General features: G+C 47.6%; 1 protein-coding gene across 2 annotated transcripts in view; it reads right to left on the reverse strand.

Annotated features, from left to right (window-relative positions):
* LOC119975939 (collagen alpha-4(IV) chain-like) overlaps nt 1-23379 on the reverse strand; it is a 244340-nt gene that overhangs the window by 19782 nt on the left and 201179 nt on the right. For both annotated transcript variants that reach the window (XR_005462836.1, XM_038815903.1), the window contains exons 42-47: nt 20170-20328; nt 17030-17137; nt 14810-14818; nt 13093-13227; nt 7429-7545; nt 939-1127 (exon numbers count right to left, since the gene is read on the reverse strand). Coding sequence is in view for 1 of the 2 variants with exons in the window: in XM_038815903.1 (XP_038671831.1) it covers nt 939-1127; nt 7429-7545; nt 13093-13227; nt 14810-14818; nt 17030-17137; nt 20170-20328 (717 nt within the window). In the remaining variant the exon portion in view is untranslated. The remainder of the gene's footprint in view (nt 1-938; nt 1128-7428; nt 7546-13092; nt 13228-14809; nt 14819-17029; nt 17138-20169; nt 20329-23379) is intronic.

The following is a 23379-nucleotide window of genomic DNA, read 5'->3' on the forward strand; positions in this document are numbered from 1 at the left end:
ATAGGATCAGAAGTTCAATGCAGGGTCAAATAAGAATGTTAAAGTCGCAAAGGTTCAAGCTCAGCCTGAGACACAAGCTGGAGAGGGAGATGGGCTCAGTGGAAAGCGTATAGAGATTGTGATGTGAACCATCAGACAACGATATCAGTTTCTATACAACAGCAATTATACTTCGCACTTAATTGTCAAAAAAGCACTTTGGGACATTCTGAGGCTGTTGAAAGGCATGATGTGGAGATGCCGGTGGGTTGGACTGGGGTGAGCACAGTAAGAAGTCTTACAGCACCAGGTTAAAGTTCAACAGGTTTGTTTCGAATCACTAGCTTTCGGAGCACTGTTCCTTCCTCAGGTGATTCACGAGAGAAACGAGAGGGGTAGAGCTGGGTGGTGTCAGAAATCATTAACCATCTGGTAAATCTGAACCTCACACAGAATGAAAATCTCTCACTGACAACATGTGGTAATGAGTAATGAGCAGGGTGATTTACCTTGGATACTTTACATACTAAAGGGCCTTTGAGATGCCCAGTACAAAGTTTTGAGCTGGAAAGCTAATTTCATGCACATTGAGTACAATACATCATCTTAGTAAAGGAGTTTAAGTGTGCATGAGAATTGGCCATCTTGGGAATTATTAAAGATTTGATTAACTAATAAGTCGCTTACTCGCACTTATTTAAAATGTAACACAGCATTGTGACAGCCAGCACTTCAAGCAATGCCCTCTCCCAACAATGACCAGCTGAGCAGCAGTAAACGAGCCACAGCCGAGGGTGACATTGTTGAGAAGCATCCTCAGCTTGCACTCTGTCACGAGAGATTTGAAAAGTACTTTTGAAGCACATCAACCTTTATTCCAGAAACGTTTAGATCCAAAATATGAAAATACAGCAAGGTGATCGCTTATAGCCGATGTTAGAGGTTAGGCTTGTACTCACCAAGATCTTGATTGTGAGACTTTTCTTGTCCTTCCAGATAAAGCAAACTGTACCCTTGCCAAAGGCTATGCATGTTTTGAGGACATGTAGGTACTTCCTGTGACTGACTATGCACCACAATCAAGAAGCCAGCAGAGAATGGAGGGCACAGGCCTGGATTTCCTGGTGGGCCTTGTGGTCCAGGAGGGCCTGAAGTGAAGAACAAAGTTTTACAGTGGTTTTAATAAAACAATGGCAATTGTATGTCATCCAATGTCCAAACTAATCAAAGCTGAACAATTTGCAATGTATTTTCTTGACTTGGTACTTATTTTGTTTTAGATTTTGAAACTATTTTGGAAGTCATCTTTCTTTTGTAATAGAACCAGTTGCTGCAAATCGTGTTATTGTTGTGCTAGTGTTATGGAGCCAATTCAGTGTCGCTGCAGCATTACTGTCATGGAGGACACAGAATGTGGAGGGAAAACCCTGCACCAATTTTCTTCTGGGCTATAATTCAGCATTCTTCCACATTTGATGAGTTCAGATGTTAGATCGGTTTCATGCTGTATCCTCATCAATATCCCAGAGTTGATGCAAAAGTATTCAATTGTACCCAGCACAATTCCGTAGTATTTCCACCAGGTTTGGACTTTTCTCCATCTCTGTCCATTTGGAATCGGATTTGAGATTGCTCCAGAGTTGAAGGAACTCTAAAATTGTTTTGATCTCCTTGTTGTAATGTAAAGCCTGAGTGAACTGGAATAAAGAATATTCCACAAAAAGCCAGGTTTAGCTGGGAGCCGTGCAGTTACCCATAGCAGTACCTTTCATTTGGAGGATGTGAGTGGAGTTGAAGGAGAGGTTGTTCACCATCAGCACCAGTTCAGCCAGGTGGAGGAGGGTGGTAGTGGACAGGGTCTGGTTGGGCCTGATGGAACCATCAATTCACTAGACACGTGCTTTAAGATATGAGCAGTGGTTTTAATCTACTTACAACAGAGCCAGCCTGTTCCACGTTGAACTCTCGATGAACTGAACGACTGGCTCTGAGCATTGGTATTTATACAGCAGTCCAGGGGGAGGAGTCGTGGGCGGAGCCAAGGGTGGAGCCCTGTACAAACTCCTAAGCATTCCCAGCGCTACTCCCCCTAGTGGTCGGGCAACGCAACTGCGCTTATCAATGCATGGTCTCATGCATATACAATACAGTGTGAATTACGGAGTTACATTCACCATAGGGCCTTCGTTCATGAAAGGCCCAATCAGTTTTCCCCCGGTCTAACCTACACTCCTCAGAAATCAGACTGCCATTTTGAAAGGGTTTCCCGATATCTAAGTGAGCTTGAGGATTCCTCACAACCCCCACCAGCGGGCAATGTGATTTGTCCACAGATATGGGCAACGTGACTCCCAACAGACATGGACATTACCCAACACCCCCCAAGTGAGTGCACTCAGAGCCTGCGCATACCAGCTGGCAGAGGTATTCACAGACATCTTTAACCTATCCCTACTCCACTCCGAGGTCCCCACCTGCTTTAAGAAGACCACCATCATACCGGTACCAAAGCAGAACCAGGCAACATGCCTCAATGACTACTGCCCGGTGGCCCTGACGTCAGTGCTTCGAGAGGCTGATCATGAAGCGCATCACCTCCATACTCCCGGAACGCCTTGACCCACTTCAATTCGCATACCGTCGCAACAGGTCCACATCAGACGCCATTTCCTTGGCCCTACACTCATCCCTAGACCATCTTGAAAACAAGGACTCCTACATCAGACTCCTATTTATTGACTACAGCTCTGTCTTGAACACCATAATCCCAGCCAAGCTCATATCAAAGCTCCAAAACCTAGGACTTGGCTGTCCACTCTGCAACTGGATTCTTGACTTTCTGACCAACAGACCACAATCAGTAAGAATGAACACCAACATCTCCTCCACAATAGTCCTCAATACCGGTGCCCCGCAAAGCTGCGTACTTAGCCCCCCTACTCTACTCCCTGTACACACACGACTGTGTGGCAAAACTTGGTTCCAACTCCATCTACAAGTTTGCTGACGATACGACCATAGTGGGCCGGATCTCGAATAACGACGAGTCCGAATACAGGAGGGAGATAGAGAACCTAGTGGAGTGGTGTAACGACAACAATCTCTCCCTCAATGCCAGCAAAACTAAAGAGCTGGTCATCGACTTCAGGAAGCAAAGTACTGCACACACCCCTGTCAGCATCAACGGGGCCGAGGTGGAGATGGTTAGCAGTTTCAAATTCGTAGGGGTGCACATCACCAAAAATCTGTCCTGGTCCACTCACGTCGACGCTATCACCAAGAAAGCACAACAGCGCCTATACTTCCTGAGGAAACTAAGGAAATTCGGCATGTCCACATTAACCCTTACCAACTTTTACAGATGCACTATAAAAAGCATCCTATCGTGCTGCATCACAGCCTGGTATGGCAACTGCTCGGCCCAGGACCGCAAGGAACTTCAGAGAGTCGTGAATACCGGCCAGTCCATCACACGAACCTGCCTCCCATCCATGGACTCCATCTACACCTCCCGCTGCCGGGGGAAAGCGGGCAGCATAATCAAGGATCCCTCCCACCCGGCTTACTCACTTTTCCAACTTCTTCCATCGGGCAGGAGATACAGAAGTCTGAGAACACGCACGAACAGACTCAAAAACAGCTTCTTCCCCACTGTTACCAGACTCCTAAATGACCCTCTTTTTGACTGACCTCATTAACACTACACCCGTGTCTGCTTCAACCGATGCCAATGCTTATGTAGTTACATTGTATATCTTGTGTTGCCCTATTATGTATTCTCATGTATTTTCTTGAATTTTGTTTAATTCCCTTTTCTTCCATGTACTGAATGATCTGTTGAACTGCTTGCAGAAAAATACTTTTCACTGTACCTCGGTACACGTGACAATAAACAAATCTAATCTAATCCAATCCAATCCCTGCTATTGGGTCACTGATGGCCACCCTTTTCAGGCCTCCTCGGAACCTCTTTGAGGCCCCCTCTGCTTTCTGGACCGCTATCCTTCGTCCCCGCCCTTAATGAGTCCCTTTCATACCCACCCTTCTTCCCCATACCCTTCATTCCCCCCCCCCCCCCGTTATAGGCATGGCCTCCCCTCCTCAGGCCCTGCCCCTTGGCAGTGCCACCCTCGTACTGTCACCTGGCACTGCCCCTGCCCCTCCAGGCACATTGGCAGTGGCAGAGGGAGAGTCAGGATGCAACTCTGCCCTGTCCCTGACGATCCAGGGGTCTCCAATGGCCTGGGAAACCCCCCCAAGTGCCGTTACGCCTGGTCCACATTGCGCCTGGCAACCGGTTGAGACCTCACTGAGGAGGCCGCTAGTTCCTTCGAGCCAAGATAATCTGGAGCATGAATATTCAAATGAGTCTAATGGCTCATTTAAACATGCTACTCTAGATCTCATCCAGCGCGAGCAAGATCCAGATTGCGACGTCTCACGAGCTTCGGTTGAATCTCACAAGACATCTCAAGCATCGCAAATCTCTCCTGATTCAACGACATCGGCGTGACACCAAGGCCATTAAATCCCGCCCACCGTCTACGTATCACTGGACCCCTTCTAGTCAGTTTAGAATTTGATCCATGGCACATTGGAACAATATAGGTGCGGACGTATGGTGCCAAATGGAATTATTTTACATCTGAATAGCCCTTTGTGTGCACGATTGTCAAATATTGTTGTGAATCTGGATCATATTTGTCTGGAGATAAGCTTGTCTAAGGTCAACTTTACTCAAGCAAACCCAGCAAATAAATCATCAATTAAAGGCAGAGGGTACGGTCTGCACACAGTACCGGATTCATAGTGACTTTCAAATTGCCACATATGTATAGTGAACCAACTTTCTTCATCACGGGTACTATCGGTGCGGCCCAATCACTTACATTGACAGGTTTGAGGAGCCCATCTTCATCAGCCTCTCTAATTCCACTTTGGGCTTAGGCCGAATGGCATAGAGCAGGGTTTTTCAAAATGTGGGTCGTGACCCGCGGGCAGGTTCTGGGCACGTGGTGGGAGGGTCGCGGAGCGATCGATCCCACCATTTCCGTGGTGGGACCAATCGCGGGGCAAAAAATAGGGCTTTGGTATTTCTAAAACGAAAGTTTATTATGAATACAACATTAAAAGTTATAATTTTGCACCCTAAAAGAACAGGGGCGGGATTCTCCCCTACCCGGCGGGGCGGGGGGTCCCGGCGTAGGGGAGTGGCGCCAACCACTCCGGCGTCGGGCCTCCCCAAAGGTGCGGAATTCTCCGCACCTTTGGGGGCTGGGCCCCGCCGGAGCGGTTGGCACCACGCCGACTGGCAGCAAAACCGGCACCAACGACCTTTGATGCCCGCCGCCCGGCGCCGGGGCTGGCCGAAAGGCCTTCGCCGGTTCGCGCGTGCGCCGGTGGTGACGTCAGCGGCAGCTGCCACTGACGTCACAACCGGCGCATGCGTGCTGGGGGATTCCCTTCCGCTTCCGCCATGGTGTAGGCCGTGGCGGCGGCGGAAGAGAAAGAGTGCCCCCACGGCACTGGCCCACCCGCCGATCATTGGGCCCCGATCACGGGCCTAGACACCGTGGGGGCACCCCCGGGTTCCGATCGCCCCGCGCCCCACCACCCCCAGGACCCCTGGGGCCCGCTCATGATGCCGAGGTTTGAACCACCACTGGTGGCGGCGGGATCGGCGGTGCGCGTGGGCCACCGGGGTCCTGGGGGGCATGGGGCGATCGGACCCCGGGTGACGCCCCCGGTCACCACCGGCGCATGCGCGAACCGTCGAAGTCCTTTCGGCCAGCCCTGGCGCCAGGCGCCGGGCGTCAAATGCCGCTGGTGCCGGTTTTGGCGCCAGTCAGCGTGGTACCAACCGCTCCGGTGTGGGCCTAGCCCCCAAAGGTGCCTAGCCCCCGCCGCCACCAGAGGTGGTTCAAACCTCGGCAGCGGGAGAGGCCTCCCAGCGGCGGGACTTCGGCCCATCGCGGGCCGGAGAATAACGGCAGCACAGAAACCGCTAGCCTCCCGCCGGCCCCCGCCATTCTCCGAGGCGGGCGGCGGGATTGGCGGCACGCTGACTTTTTGCGGGTGGGAGAATTCTGGACATGGCGGGGCAGGATTTTCGGCGGCCCCAAGGCGATTCTCCGACCCTGCATTCCTCCAGGCAAGTGGAGAGTATTCCATCACACTCTGACTTGTTCTTTTGTAGATTGTGGAAAAGCTTTGGCGAGTTAGGAGGTGAGTTAATCACCGCAGGATTCCTGTGCTCTTGTAACCACAATACTTATATGGCTAATCCAGTTATGTCCCAAGGTGTTAGTCATGGGGGATTCCGTGATGTAATGCCATTGAATGTCAAGGGGCGATGTTAGATTCTCTCTTGTAAAAGGTAGTCATTGCCTGGCACTCATCTGGCGCAAATGTTATTTGGCGCCTGTCAGCTGAAGCCTGGAAAATGTCCAGATCTTGCTGCATTTGGACAAGGACTGTTCCAGCATCTGAGAAGTCACGAAATTGTGCAATCAGCAGCGAACATCCCCACTTCTGACCATATGTTGGTAGAAAGGTGATTGATGAAGCAGCTGAAGGTGGTTTGGTCGAGGACACTACCCTGAGGAACTCCTGCAGTGATATCCTGGAGCTGAGATGAGACTGACAACCACAATTATCTTCCTTTGTGTTAGGTCTGACTCAAACCAGCAGAGAGTTTCCCCCAATTCTCATTGACTCCAGTTTTGCAACGGCTCCTTGCTGCCACACTCGGTCAAATGCTGCCTTGATGTCAAGGGCAGTCACTCTCACCTCACCTCTGGCATTCAGGTCTTTGGTTTATGCTTGAACCAAGGCTGTGATGAGGTCAGGAGCTGAATGGTCCTGACGGAACCCAAGCAGGTTATTGCTAAGTGCCGCCTGGTAGCACTGTTGATGATCCCTTCCATCACTTGACTGATGATCGAGAATAGACTGATTGGCTAGGTTGGATTTGTCTTTATTTTGAGTACTGGACACTTTTCCACGTTGCTGGGTAGGTTCCAGTGTTGTAGCTGTACTAGAACAGCTTGGCTAAGGGTGCAGCCAGTTCTGGAGCACAAGTCTTCAGTACCATTGCTGGAACATTGCCAGGGTTCATACATGATTTGTGAATACATCCAAGCAGTTTAGACAACCCTAAACACTGCCCAATGAAAGAGGGTGGATGCATGTAAGATCTGCCTCTGGCCTCTCGCAGTGGAACTTAAAGGGACAGAATTCTGGCATAACTGGAATCTTCATAAATTCAAGAAAGATATTAAGGAAGATTTCAGCAGAATTTCTGACAATTATGGTAAGAAATTCAGATCTTATTGTGCAAACAATAAATTTGTACTTCATACAACTCAGTAAATGTTACTTTTAGAAAAATGACTCCCGGATTTCTGTTGAAAACGAATAAGCAGTTGAACGGTAAGAAGTTTTTCTCACCTTGGTCCCCAGTGATTCCCTGTTGCCCAGGAATGCCGACATTTCCTGGCGGCCCAAGTTGACCAGGTGAACCATCAGTACCTGGCCGTCCATGTTCTCCTTTCCGTCCTTTGGGGCCTATAGATGTGCAGAAAGATGAACATTTATGCATTTCTCCGAGGATCTACATTACTAATTGAAATCTGCATTTCCAGCTTCTAATTTTGAAAAGAAAATCAGAGATATCAAGTGATTTGAGAAAAAAGTACCACTGAAACTCAGAAGAAACACAGTACCTTACTGGGTGGAAAATGTATTCATAATGTGAATGTTCATTCATAGTCCATCGTATATGTTTGTTCAAACGTTTGTGTTTGCTTGCCCAAAAGACAAACATACCCCTATCAGACCCCTTCTATTGAATGTGAATATATTAAGAGAAGAGAGTGGGGAGAATTTATAGTAGGTGGCCGAGGTCCTGCCTGCCAGCTGAGGAGCCTCCACCAATCATATTGGATAGCAGCTGGTCATCCTTGGGATCAAGGACCCTGGGAGCAGAAATCCATCCGGTATTTGGAAAGCTGGAAGCAACTTATTTGCTTCAAATGCAGGGAAAGTAAGTGAGGAGAACATTGGTTTTTAGTTGGAGGACAAAGAAATGGCTACAGCATCAGAAAAACTCTTGGATTGGAGGGGAAAATAGCAAGAATTGACCACAAGACCCTTTGGCAATCCTAGAAATTTGGCTGGAATTTGTCTATTGGTGCCTTTCAATGGAAGGTCAGTTGCAGGGTACTCATTTGCATAAGGTTGGTGGGCATCTGTGTTACAAAGGAGTTATCTCGTATATTCCAGCTGTTCCATGCTGCCAAAACCTCTGGCACCTGGCCAGCATTTTAACAGTGACCTAGCTTTCAAAAAGCTCCGCTCACCACCCCAATACACCCATCACAACTGATGACCACATGGAAACCTTGGTCCAGCAGTTTGTGCTGGATATGCACGAGGACCTGCACACCATTGCTTTAGCCATGAAAATGTTCCAACGACAGCTATGGGAGAGGTGCCGAGGCACCTTGATCTCCCTCCAGCAACCCCTTTTCCTCAGGAAGGGGCCCTCGGGTAATCACAGGGAGGAGGAGCATCAGCTGGACAGCCCGGGCCTAATTCACTCAGGACACTTCTGTGCTGTCCAGCCGCTCCAGGGCCCTTCTGTCCGTGACCACAGAAACTCCTGTCCCCATAGCAGGAGACCCCATAGCAGGCTGGGTCCTTCCAGGCTGTGACCCTCCAGTGAGTGCCTGCCAAGGTCATTACAGCCAGCAGAGCACAGAGGTCAGCAGGCTGCCTCCACCTCTACTGCAGATGTTGGGGATGTACCAAGACATGGTGGTAGGGTAAGAAAAATTAAGAAATTTTGGAGCAGAAGTGTTCACAAACTGTTAACACTTTGTCCATACGTGGATACATTTTGTTTCTGTGAACTTCTTTTCTGGTGAATGGCTCTTCTATCTGATGCATAGTTTCAAGGTCATATGAGTGTAGCAGATGCCTGCCTCCCCCAATCTCCTATTGCGTGCTTCAGGTCTAAAGCGTTTCACACTCATTGCAGTTGTCACCCTTCAGTTGACAGCAATGACATGAGCAGGACCCTTGGCTTCAATTGAATGGTGGCTGGACAATACCTGAACAGGTGGCTGAGACTTAGGTCAGAGGATCATACTATGTGGCCTCATGTGTCTAGATGTTGAAGTCTGATTTATTCTCCTGATGCTAATGCACTGAAGAATAGTCAATGTGGATCTTATAGATTTTAATGGGGAAGTGCTTTAGAGTCAACTCACTTTGTGTATCTTTCTAAAGCCCCTCGATGAGACTATCAAGTGCCCTCTCCTATATTACCTGTTCCCCATCTACAGGCTGCAGATGCTTCCAATGATTATGGCTGTGCCATCTGTGCAGCCCAGTACCAATCCAAAAAACCCCAGAACCAACATGTGTGAGGGATTGACAACACCCTGAATACCATTTTGTGCTCAATTGACACAGGAAGGACAGGCCCTTCTGCTCCCTGTACTGGGCCCAGGACTGACTTGACAAGCACAGCTCTCTGTGGAATTCAGAGGACAGGCTGTGCTTTCTAGCCCCAGCTAGCTGCCGTCCCACCCCTCCCCCCTATATTCAGGTTTCGCTGTACACCCTTCCCCAATCATGGGTGATTGTGCACCCTTCCCTAGTCACCACACTCCCCCCCACCCCCCCCCCCCCCCCAAGTCAATGTCTCTGTGCCCCTTCCCCAGTTATGGGTCTCTGTGCATCCTTCCCCAGTCACCCCCAAGTCAATGTCTCTGTGCCCCCTTCCCCAGTCACCCCCAAGTCAATGTCTCTGTGTCCTTCCGCAGTCATGGGTCTCTATGTACCCTTCCCCAGTCACCCCCAGGTCAATGTCTCTGTGCCCCCTTCCCCAGTCACCCCCAAGTCACATCTCTCTGTGCTCTCCCCCAGTCACATGTCTCTGTGTACCCTTCCCCAGTCACCCCTAAGTCACATGTCTCTGTGCCCTACCCCAGTGACATGGCTTTGTGCACCCTTTCCCAGTCACCCCAGTCATGGGTCTCTGTGCACCCTTCCCCAATCACATGTCTCTGTGTACCCTTCCCCAGTCACCCCAAAGTCAATGGCTCTGTGCCCTTCCTCAGTCACATGTCTTGGTGCATGCTTCCCCAGTCACCCCCAAGTCACATGTCTCTATGTACCCTTCCCCAAGTCAATGTCTCTGTGCCCTTCCCCAGTCACATGTCTCTGTGCACCCTTCCCCAGTCACCCCCACATCAATGTCTCTGTGCACCCTTCCCCAGTCACCCCCACGTCAATGTCTCTGTGCACCCTTCCCCAGTCATCCTCACGTCAATGTCTCTGTGCCCTTCCCCAGTCACATGTCTCTGTGCACCCTTCCCCAGTCACCCCCACGTCAATGTCTCTATGCACCCTTCCCCAGTCATCCTCACGTTAATGTCTCTGGGCACCCTTCCCCAGTCATGGTCCCTGTGCACCCTTCTCCAATCACTCCCCCCCTCATGTGTCTCTGTGCACATTACCCCCTGGCATCCAGTCGACCCTCCCCCCTTAGGCGAGCTGAGTTTTCAACGAGTATTCATGATATTCAAATGTATGCAAATGAAGTTCCCGACAGGGCACAGTGAACTCCCTCACCTGGCATCAAATGCGGAAGTGAAAAATGTGAAACTATTTTTATGCTGGTGGCAAGCTGACTTTTGGCCACATTCCAAATTTTCCCGTCCTGTCGTCACAATATCTGCTGTTGGCGATTGCAGAAAATCCCGCATTCTGAGAAAAAAATTACTTTGTGTGCCTACCACTTTCAAAGATTAATTTTATTTAATTTTTAAATGATAGGGGCTGGTTTAGCACAGTGGGCTAAGACAGCTGGCTTGTAATGCAGAACAATGCCAGCAGCGCGGGTTCAATTCCCGTACCGGCCTCCCCGAACAGGTGCCGGAATGTGGCGACTATGGGGCTATTCACAGTAACTTCATTGAAGTCTACTTGTGACAATAAGCAATTATTATTATTATTATAATCTCGGTTTTGTGTAATGGCAGTGGTGAGGAAAATAAATATCTTTTTCTCTTCGCAGCCAGTCAGTTTTAAGTGCTCCCAGTGTTAAATTCAATAACAGTATATGATGGAGGAAAAAAGCTTGTGCGGGATTCTCCGACCCCTCGCCTGGTTGGAGAATCGCCAGCGGGCCACGCGAATCACGCCACGCCGTCCCGAAGTCGGCGCGCAATTCTCTGCACGCCACTCTGTGGCTGAGGGCCTTCTTTCCTATGTGCCGGCCCCTTTAGTCCTGCGCCATGTTGCATCGGGGCTGGCGCGTTGAAGGAGGCCACTGCAGATGTGCGCGTTGGCGCCGGAGCCACTGCGCATGTCCTCGTTGGCGCCGGCGCAACTGCACATGCGCGGATCCCGCGGTGCACAGTTCACACCAGGATCTGCAGCTAGAGCAGCGCGAACAGCTCCAGCGGCATGCTGGCCCCCTATAGGGGCCAGAATTAATCGTGGGAGTGGCCTGTTCACACTGTCGTAAAACGCGACGCCGACACTCTGCCGCAGGATGGGAGAGTCCCGCCCAGTGTCTTTTACTTTCAGTGTGTTTATTCTACATATAGCACAGATGAGATTCAAACTCCTTATGGTTCCCCACACCAATTGTTCCAGCTGTATACATTTGGAGGTTGAGTCGATAATCATTACCTGCCTTTAACAACACAATTAGTTTAACAATGTAATTGCTGAAGAATGCGCTTGCTGAAATATTGACACCCAGATCAGGTATGGCATTGATTAGCAGCAGAGTAAACCGCCGCCCTCTGCCAACAAATTGCCTTAAACCCAATCTCAACTATTTCCTGGAGTTGGATATGTCAACAACGAGGAAAGAAAGAAGAGGTAATTTAGCCTCGAGCCGGGATTCTCCATTGGGAGTCTGCCCTAGTATCGCTTCTAGTGAGGATGGAGAAACTGACGCTCAGCCAAATCTTTCATCACTGCAGCGGGACCGGGGAATACCACTGCCGTAGAGTGACGGAGAATCCTGCCCCAGGTGAGGGCCGTGGTTCAGTGTGTCACACCATGGCAGCCAAATGGTTGTGTTTTCAAATCCCCCTGCAGCTTATATTATCCGGTTTACTGCACCTCCTGTCCAGAGACTTCTTCCCAATATCTAGCTGACACTTCAGTACAGTATTGAGGCACTGGCTATCGACGCAATATTGAACCCTCAACTTCTATCTGTAACCGCATTATCGCATCACTGTTTTTAGGATCTTGCTGTGCCAGAACTGGCCGCGACATGTCTGACATTACAGCTGTGACCACACTTCAAAAGCAGTACTATCAGACACTGTGGCCGGAATTATCTGGCCATTCGTGCCGGCGGGGTCTTCCGCTCCAGCCGATGGCACATCCCCGGTCACAGCTTTCCCAGTGGCAAGAGATGCATTCAACGGGAAATCCCGTCGATAATGGCGGGGCCAGAAGATCCCGCCAGCAGCTAATGACAAGCTATCTCTGCCGCTCCGAAACACACAGCAGGTTGCGTGGAATATCCGGCCCAAGTGTGAGTCTTATTTTTCTTTCCGTTACTCCCAGCTGCTGAATATGCAGTTTTTATATGAAAACAAAGAAAATGTATAACACCCAATCCCTAAAGCTATGTTCCTAGTAATAAAGTGATTAAAGTTATCAAGTACATGGTGCCATGAACATATTTTGTGATTTTCTTTCTTCAGAAAGCACAAACTAAACCTAAAAGCTGGATTTTTTCAAATGAAAGAAAACATTAGTCATTATAATGAGCTTTCTATCTTTATCCATATTTGCTTATATCTATTCTGCTTTGTTACAAATTCTGACTGTTCCTGCTTTCATTGGTTTTGCTTGAATTTTCCTCAGAATCTTTTCGTTAGCCCTGGGTTATCTGCCTGCTACCATTCAGAAAACGACCACATGCTTACATGGTATTGCATATTACATCTTCTGTTGCATAATCCCTTGGATACAGCTGCCCTAAAGCAAGATTAATACCATCACCATCTCATTGAGGGTCTTACCCAACCTATGAACCTCATGCAGAGTCTATATGTCAAAAGCAGGCAATACCTGGAAGGCCACGTGACCCAGAAAATCCCATTTTTCCTGGTGATCCTGTACGACCGGAGTGTCCTGGTGGCCCCGGATCTCCTTTATAAAGACGTATATCAATTCCATTGCCCAGGATAACTGTACCAGGTGGGCCTACGACACAATCAATAAACAAGTCATTAATTAACAATATTCTGATTCAAAATGTCAAGAGACAACTTCAGTGCGTACCAAAACTTTATTTGTAATAGTAATGTCTAAGAGTTTTCAGAAATGGCTGGAGGAGTCCAAACAATTAGAACTTCCAATTCAATAGTAAATTGTCACTAGTGCCTTTAAGAATATGTTCTGAGGGCCAGACAGAGCAGGAAGGCCCAGCAGCTTTGGTTTCAAACATTTAAAAAATGAGAAAGTCAGAAAAACTGGTACTTTTTCATACAACCTATTTACATTTAAAAGATACAAAATTGGGAGCAATTTTGATTGACTGCATTTGTCAAGAATGCCACAAAATTGGGTGGGTCGCTGGTTTTACCCCTGCCCAATTGTGTTTTCCACTGAAGTCAATGTGGAGGAAAATTGAGCAGATATGAAAGCAGCATTGCTCCTGATCCCATGGGTTTCCCGCCCAGGGAGTGAGGTTAATGTTCTACGGACCGAGTCTCGTGCAGCCTCCAAATCTGCAGAAAGCAATTTATGATGACAGATTCTGCACCTCGGAAAATCCCTGAGCTGCACTCAAAGAAGTCATCAGTGATCTCTTGATTTCAAACTCGCTTTGGACTCCTGAAGAATAATTAAAACTGCCCCAGAAATTAACCAGCACAAAGCAAAGAATCACACCATCAGTCAGCACAAAGCTACTTTATCACTTGATTATGAGGTTACCATTCTCGCCGGTCCCCACCACAAACTCTGCTCCCTAGCCACCATCACTCCATCTCACATCTGACATCCTGTACCGCTTCTCTTTGGTCATTATCTGAGCATGGAGTAGACTTTTCACAACCATGCATTGTATTTGACCTGAGATAGGCTGATGACCATGCATCCACTCCTTCACCAAACCCCCTTCTTCTCCATCCATAACATCTGTCCCATCTCAACTCATCAGCTGCTGAATATCTCAACCATATCCTTGTTACAACTAGATTTGATCATTCCAATGCTCTCTTGTACAGCCTCCAATTTTCCAAGCTCCATAAACTTGAGTTCAAGTAAACCTCTGCTGTCTTAATCCTAACTTGTCGCAAATCCCATTTGCTCATTAAACCTCTGCCCACTGACCTACACTGGCTCTCGCTTTCGCAACAACTCCATTTAAAGATTCTTAACCTCATTCTCAAATCCCTCCACACTCAAGTCTCTCCACACTCAAATCCCTCAACACTCTCACTCCTCCTTATCACTGTAACTTCCACCAGCCCTGCAACTATCTAAAGTCTCTGCCACTCCTCTGATTCTGGACTTTTGCAGATTCCCAATTTTAATTGCCCTACCATTGGCGGTCATATCTTCAGCAAACTGAGGTTTGGAATTCTGTCCCTGAACCTCTCTGCTTCCTTAGCTCTTTTTCCCCTATACGATACTGTTTAAAATCTCCCCATTTGGTGTGACCTAATATCTGCTTATGTGACTCTGTGCCAAGCACTCCTGTGAAGGGTGCCTTTAATGTTTGACATTGTTGAAGGTAGTTATTTAAGTTATTTTTGTATAGTCACTTATCATAGCTCACCTGGATCGCCTGAAGAGTCATAGATTCAGCAGCAAGAGGGAGCGCAGCATGAAAATCAAAACAAAGAAAGAATTAATGCAAATAATCAGACGACCATATCAAAATGCAAATCATCCGTCAGAAGCTTCCACATAAATGATGGAATACGCTCCACTTGCCTGGGTGAGTGCAGCTCCTACAACACTCAAGAAACTCAACATCCAGGACAAAGTAGCCCACTTGATTGGCCCTCCATCCATCGTAATAAGCATACTTCCTCCACCACAAATGCACAGTGGCGGTAGTGTGTGCCATCTACAAGATACTCGGCAGCAACTAACTAAGGCTCCTGAGGCAGTACCTTCTAAACCCATGGCCACTACCACCAAGAACAGGGCAGCTGATGCATGGAAATGCCAACACATAGAAGTTCTCCTCAAAGTCACACACCTTCCTGACTTGGAAATATATCATTGTTCCCTCACTGTCGCTGGGTCAAAATCCCAGAGTCCTCTCCCTAACAGCACTGTGGATATAGCTACAATATATGGACTGCAGCAGCTCAAGGCAGTGGCTCATCAGCACCTTCTCAAGGGCACAGTGAAAAGTCTTACAACACCAGGTTAAAGTCCAACAGGTTTCTTTGGAATCACTAGTTTTCGGAGCTTAGCACCTTCATCGGGTGACTCACCTGAGGAAGGAGCAGTGCTCCGAACGCTAGTGATTCCAAATAAACCTGTTGGACTTCAACCTGGTGTTGCAAGACTTCTTACTGTGCTCACCCCAGTCCAAAGCCGGCATCGCCCCATCATGGCTTCTCAAGGGCAGTTATGGATGGGCATTAAATGTCCGCACGGCCATCGGTGCCCTGGTCTCGTGAAGGAATAATACAAAAAAACACAAGGTTAGGTTGGAAACACCAGATTTAGATTGCAGGGCACAAAAGGGGCAGAAGCAGTGGGACTTAAGTGAGGGAAAACGCATGCTATTCTACACATTGTGAGTATGGGACAGAGGAAGAAATGATGTTCAGTATGAAAGCCAATGATGAGGAAAATTCTCCAATGTCCATCCTCAAAGAGCAACCCAACTGTGCCAGTGTGGCATTTACATGTCGCAATACAATACAACCATGGTCAACCCACCAGAGTTAGGTGTTATTTGGAAGATCTGACAAAACTAAGGCCAGATGGACAAATTTCACAATGTAAATTCAGGCTGACTATTGTGTCTCTTGAGATATGGAAATTGGAAAGAATTAAAAACAATGGAAAATTCCAAGTCAGATGAGAATCATATTTCAGAGTATTCAATTTACAACAGTAGCCAAAGACAAACTTGAAATTAAAACTTGGTGAGTGTGAATTTGACAAATTATTGATGGTGATGCATTTCAGAAGCGAAGGTGACAGAAACAGGACAAGGAATGGCCACCTTAGGAGAGGAAAAGTTATGAGGGATAATGAAATCATGTCATTCTAAAATAAAGGAATATATTTGACAAAAAAATGCATTATTTGCTGATTACCAATGTGATACAGTGTGTAGTAATTATCTTGTTGAGTTTAGTAGCTTTCTTTAAGTGGCAGTAAACTATTTACTTTATTGGGCATTGTTATCTTGGGGTGTGACATTCTCTTTTTAGAACAGTTATAAGTCAGATCCTTCTGAGAACCATGTGCTATGTCTGGCTAAGAAGATGAAGTCATCTGTCACTAAACTACCACTGCAGCCCTGAAAACAATCAGAAGTACTTTGACTTTCCCTCTCTCTGTGTGTGGAGACACCGCACACCCAGTTTGAGCCAACCTATAATGGAGATTGTCTACCAATGAAGTGAGACATGCTGAAAAGCAGTCAACATTCTTCTACTCTGAGGCACACATACTTTACTGCACCTACAAACTATGCTGGTTTCAAATGAGTCCTTCTGATATTATTGAACAGGAATTTAGTTTCTGCAACATTTCTTATGCAAATGTCAAATACAACAAAGTGAAAATGATAGATTGAATATGTAGAATACGAGACCAGTCCTGTAAACAGATATTATATGCTCAATATTCCATGTATAGTATTGGAAATGTCCAGCTATACATATGCATTTAACATGTGACTTCATAATATTCTCAGATAAATATTGACTGTGATATTGGAGGAGTGTGATGCTTTTACTGTTACATTATTCAAATAGGTTTGCATCACTACCTACGTTCAGAAGGTTATTACAAGGTAACTGACCTTTAGGCCCTGGTGAGCCAGCACAACCACGTTCACCTCGGTCACCCGGAAAGCCCATTGGTCCATCAAGTCCAGGAAATCCCGTGAAGCCCTGGTCACCCATTTCACCTTAACAATAAGCAAGATCAGAGAATTATAATTGTAGCCCGGATTTGGAAATAAGAAAGAAAGTGCAACAATTTTGATCTAAAAACCCCGTGTTTGATCTATGCGAGGCTGGCAGAGTGTGCAAGGTTGGAGGAGTGTGCAATTCAGTGTTTAGGAGTATTTGGACTTCAAGTGCAGCTGGGAAGGATTTCCTTTCAATCATTAATATTGGTGTGAAGGGAGTGAGCAGAGTTCAAGTCTGGTGAGTGTGTAATGTTAGTTGGGGTTTAGTTCAGTGACTTAAAACACAGATGTGCAGTAGTGCAGGGAGCTCTCATGATGTGCATACAGTGCAATATGTTCGCTGTCATTCAACCTCAATGTATACAGGGACACATTTAAAAAGAAAATATTAATTAAAGAATGGAAGAAAGATGGAATTCAATTGTATAAAGTATGGTGGAGATATTAGTTAATTTCTTTTTACAAATGATGGCAAAAGCAACGATGTACATAAGATAGGAAATAGGAGGGGTTAGGAATTAGAAAATAGATAACCAGTTGTATTTGCTGAATATTTAATTATAGTTTTTGTTATTAATACAAATTAATTGTGTTTAAATTTACAAACCTGGCGACTGCAATTATTGGCCAAAGGGTGTTTTTCTAAGAATTATTTGTTAATTTTAATTGTGTTGTGACTCCACGTTAAGTGGGGCAGAAATTGACCGCGCACTATCCGAGGGGGCCGTAACACTGTTCCTTCGTTGTTGAATGAAGTAAAAGAGGAAATAAAGGCATTGATCACAAATTTGTATTCATGCACATATATGCAAAATGTTTTGGTGGAAGTAACATCTCTGTTCAAGAAGCAAGAGAAGAATAAATTGGTGAACTGTAGACTAATCTAAGTTCAGTTGAAGGCAAATTCAGAATCTATTATTAGAGAAAAAAATTAGTGACATTCAGAAGTGAATGGGTCAACCATGGACCAGCCAGCATTGATTTATTAAGGGTATATATTGACAAATTCTCAGGAGAGTTTTGAAGAACAACTAAATGGATCGATAAGGGAAATGCAATGTTTAGTGTACACAGATTGTTCGACTCCATTAAGTAAGTGGTCTCGGACTTGTAAGAAAAATTCAGCTTTATAGTACAAAAGGAAAAGTGGAATCAATTGCAGAAAATGGTTTGGAGAAGAAGAGTCAGTGTAGACAGATGCTGCTCAAATTGTAACAGAGGCATCAGGACAACAATTCCACGTTTGTTCTCAGTGTATATAGCTTATTTGGACTATTGGCATAGAGAATGCAATCTCAAAATATTCTGATGACACAGAATTAGGTTCGCCGACCAGTGAAAAAGTATAAAAGACTTCAGGAAATATGGGCTGTTGTGGAATTCCCAGTTACATATACATTGTGTATATGTGAGATATGACACTTTGGAAGAGAAAGCAAAAAATGAGAGTATTCACTTAAAGATGCTGAAGGATGTGAATGAACAGAAGAAATCAGGGATTCAAATGCACAGTCAAATCCCTTGACTGCAAGCAAATCAGACCATATTTTAGGTTCCATGAATAGTAGCATAGAGTACAAGATTAAAAAAAGAATGATGAATTTGCTTAAATCATTGGTTTGGCTGAAGTATTGAGTGTAGTGCAGTTTTGACCAGCTAATTATAGAAAGGACATACAACGACAGTGTACAGTCCAGGATGATATAAACATTAGCAAAGTGTAGTTATAGGAAAAGACTCCAGTTAATAGGACTATTACCATTGGGGCGAGGGTTAAGGCAAAATCTAATTGAGATTTTTATTTTATATTATGAAAAATTTTGATAGCCTGGATTGAGAAAGACTCTGGTTGGATGGTTAATGGCAAAGGGAGCATCACTTTTAAATTGTTACCAAGAGTGTGAGAGGAGAGGCGAGAAGAAAATATTTTATGCAGCAGGTTCTTGGAAGTATGTAATGGCCTGCCATTGGGAGTACTTGAGGCAGCAAACATTAAATATTCTAAGGGATATGTGGAGAGATACTTAAAAATTAGGAAGATATTGGACAAAGGGAAGAGAGTGCAGGGAGCTGGGGATCATACAGATATTATGTGCCAAATGATTTTTTATGTAGTAAGTATGTGGGAATAAAAGGAAAAGTAAAATGAATAAAATCTTATTAAAATTTCAATCAACCTCCACAAAGTTTCTGGGCGGTATTCTTCCCCCCCCCCCCCCCCCCCCCCACACACGCAGGGTGGGAGAATCGCCGGGGCACGCCGCCCCGATACCTGCACGCGATTCTCCCAACCCCCGAAACGAACGCCGCGTGAATCGCGCCAGGCCGCTCGGAGAATCGCAGCAAACGGCGAGCGCCGATTCTCCGGCCCAGATGGGCCGAGCGGCCGCTCCGACACGACGGGTTCCCGCCGGCGCCGTCCACCCCTGGTCGCTTCCGGAGGGAACTGTGCGGGAATGCTGGTGTGGAGGTGGGGGGGGGAGGAGGGATCCTTCACTGGGGGGGCCTCCGATGAGGTCTGGCCCGCGATCGGGGCCCACCGATCGGCGGGCTGGCCTCTCGCCCCCGGGCCTACCTCCTTCCGCGGCCGGCCCCAGAACACCGGCGCCATGTTGGTGAGGGGCCGGCGCGGGTAAGAAGTTCCCTACGCATGCGCAGGATGGCGCGGCCCAACTGCGCATGCGCAGGATTGAGCTGCCCCAACTGCGCATGCGCGGGTTGGTGCGCCGCCAAATGGGCGCCGCGTAAGGAGGCTGGAGTGGCGTGAACCACTCCAGCGCCGTGCTGACCCCTGTGGGGGCCAGAATAGGTCGTGCCCGGGCCCTGTTCACGCCGTCGTGAAATGCGACGGCGTTCATGACAGCGCAGGCACTTAGTCCCGGGAGCGGAGAATACCGCCCTCTGTTTCTGCAACTATTTCAAATTTAGTGGGGCAGCATTGATGCTTTTAGCCTTAGGGTATTCTTCTGGCACACGGCAATACCAATGTATAACTGAAAAGTCCAATTAAAGCTGTACTTTGAAAATACCTTTTCGACCTGGTGGCCCTGGAGGACCATTTAAGCCGCATCCGCCCCGCTCTCCTGGTGGACCTTGAGCGCCAGTTCTACCTGATACTCCTGGATCTCCCGGATCCCCTTGAAGTGGTGTGGAGGGAATCCCTGGGTCACCAGGAAAACCATGAGGACCTGCAAAAGAAGACAAGGTGACTGAGCCTAAAAGATAATCTAAAAATGAAGGCAATGTAAACTATATTAAATCCATGTAACACCATTAGGTGGGATCCATCATATAATATGACACGGTTGTAATTGTGCTGTAATGCAGATCTCTATGGGCACTGAGATAAGGAAACATGTGTCTCACTCCACATCTCATTGCTCTGTTACTGTGAATTTCAGTACCAGTATTTTTATAAAGCAACATGAAGCGCATGGTTCACACTCACTGACAGAGACAAAATGAGACGTAAGCAAATATAAATCCATTTTCTCTGATGCTGCAGTTCTGAGCAAGGATTCCCAATGTTCTCATCCCTCTAGGACCAACCTCATCTTAAATTGGGAGTGGAATGGGGTGAAATTGTGGGAGGTCAATCCTAAAAAATATCCACTTCCGATGCCAACTGTAACTTCTGCGTAACATAAGGCTACCTTGCACTGGGGACAGCAGGATTGTAATTGGCGATTGCAGCCATTAAAAGAGTCTTTTCAGGTCTAAGGATCTTTGGCAGCAAGCTAAAAGCAGCTGGGAGAGCATCAAACAGATAAAGACTGTCAGGCCAATGTAACGGGTGGTTCATGTGACATTCTGAGGCGCTCTTTAAGAATCTCTTCAAATTGAGGAATGGTCAGAAATGCAAAAAGCTGAGCGGGGTATGGCAGGGAGGCAGAAAGCGCAGCCAATTTTACCAAGGCTGATGTTCATCATATAACTTGACAAAGGAGAGAAAACTACTGGGTCCCCATGGGAGGAACTTCAGGAAAGCGTGTCTCGTGTAATGTGGAGGGAAAGAATTCCAGCTCTCATAGCCTCAGAACTAGAGATTAGTGCTGGAAAGAGTGCCACGATCTGAAGAAGACGGGTAAAGCACCAGACCTGGCACTTATCCTTATCTTCTTTGGGTTTTGCGGGGTACCAACACATGGCTGATCCTCTAAAATTATTAGCTGCACAAGTAATCCATACGGCATTGTGGTTAAGTGCTTCACTAGCCATGTGTGATGTGGTTATTAAAATTTAGAGTGGTCACACATTCACGCCCATGGGAAAAACTGGGAAGATGATTGTGGCTACTTATCTGAGTGGCCTGTAAATTCTTTAGGAGAAAGGATGAATAAAATCTTGTAGAACACATTCTGATCACATGGTGCATCAATCTTACTTCTTCTACCCTGTTCCTTCTCTCCCACTAGAATTCCAAAAAGGACAATGGGCAGGATTCTGTATTTCAGAGACGAATGGTGGGATTCTTTGTTTCAGAAATGCCGGGACTGTGTTGTTCCTTGTGTCTTAATAAAGCTCGTAGTCTTAAAGTTGAAGTAGATGCTTTATTGCGAGTTTGTTCTCTCTGCAGTGCTTAACTTAAAGTTGCATCTGTGCTGCTACTGTGTCTTGCTACCAGTTCCCGTTCCTGTGAAGTGTGTCCTGACTTCCTGTTCGTGTGTATTTATATCTCTCCCGTGCTCCCTCTAGTGCTTGCTCAGTTGTATTGCACCTACACAGATGTACAATCACCACAGAGACAGAATCAGTGGACTTTTACAGCAACACAATTGGCGTTGCTTCTGGAGAAATTCTTCACCCATTAATGGGCTAGCACTGGTGCCATGTGGAATATAATCAAATCCAATGAAAACGTTGTTGGATTTGCCAGGGTCAGGATTGACACTCAAGAGGCTGACAAGCTGCAGCCGTATATAAACACTCCACGCCCACACACACTCATCCCAGGCAAAACAAATGGCAGCTTGAAGAGCGGCACTCCTGTTCATGGATGCTGAACTCGAGACCCTGCTAGATACTGTGGAGGAAAGGTGGGCTACCCTGTACCCCGGGGTGGAAAGAGGGTTGCCACCCATGCTGGGCACTGGGCCTGGGCACAGGTGGCAGAGGTGGTGAGCACCATGGACCACACTGACAGGACCGGACAGCAGTGTTGGAAAAAACTGCATGACATCCTCAGGATGGCCAGGGTGAACAGGCAGCACTGTGCTCCTGGCACCAACCCCCATCCCACACACCCGAACACCCACCCGGCACCACCTTCCAGCACTCATACCGGTCGGCATGTCCGGGTCCTAGCCACGAAACCCACCCCGGTGCTGCACGTGTCCAACTGTCTAACACTGTGCATTTTCCACCTCCCCACCCCCCAGGAGAAAGCAGCCCACAGCCGCCAGGAGAGGAAAAAGAACAGAGGGGGACCCTGGATCTGCGGCCCTCACCGCAGCAGAATAGAGGGCACAGGACCTGGTTTGTGGGCCCGGAAAGAGGGGGCAGTCTCTGGGCCGGAGTCTGCATTGGGCAAGCAAGTGAGAGGCCACTGAGCTGGTTTCTCATGGCATGCGTGTCGCCATCCCAACCAGCACCCCCACAGCTCCCCTCCACCACCATCATCCCCACACCCTCCTCCACCAGCACCACCACGCCACCGCAACACCCCAACACCCACCTTCACCACCACCAAACCCTCACATCCCCTCCACCACACCCCCCTCCACCACCACCTTCACACCCCCCTCTACCAAATCCACCCTCACCCCGCCCCTCCATCACCACCCACCACTCCAACCCGTGATCCAATCATTCGTCATGTCTTGTATCTTGCAGGATCTGCTGGTGATGAGACGAGCCCCTCTGGTGTCCTCCAACCCAAACACAACCCAACCCCAAGTGGATAGCAGTGAGGAAGAGGACAGGGACTGCGATGGGAGCCTTTGACCCGCAGTCTGAGACACCCCGGAGCACCAGCCCGGTGATGACGCTTCCCAATACAGCTGTCTCTAACACCCTCCACCATCCCGGAGACACTCACCTCAGTTGTGCACTTTAGTGAAGTGGCTCCTGGGGTACTATCTGATGTGCACCACACACGTATTGTGGTACAGCAGGTGGAGGTAGGAAGCCCTGAGGGGGGGGTGGACGGTCAGAGGGTGGGCTTACCCCAGGGACCAGCTGTCGTCCAGAGTGGTTTCAGGCTTCTGCAAAGGGCGGTCCCATCGATAATGGAGATCCAG

Source organism: Scyliorhinus canicula, chromosome 13 (assembly GCF_902713615.1).
Source record: "Scyliorhinus canicula chromosome 13, sScyCan1.1, whole genome shotgun sequence".
In the NCBI taxonomy this organism is placed as follows: Eukaryota; Metazoa; Chordata; class Chondrichthyes; order Carcharhiniformes; family Scyliorhinidae; genus Scyliorhinus; species Scyliorhinus canicula.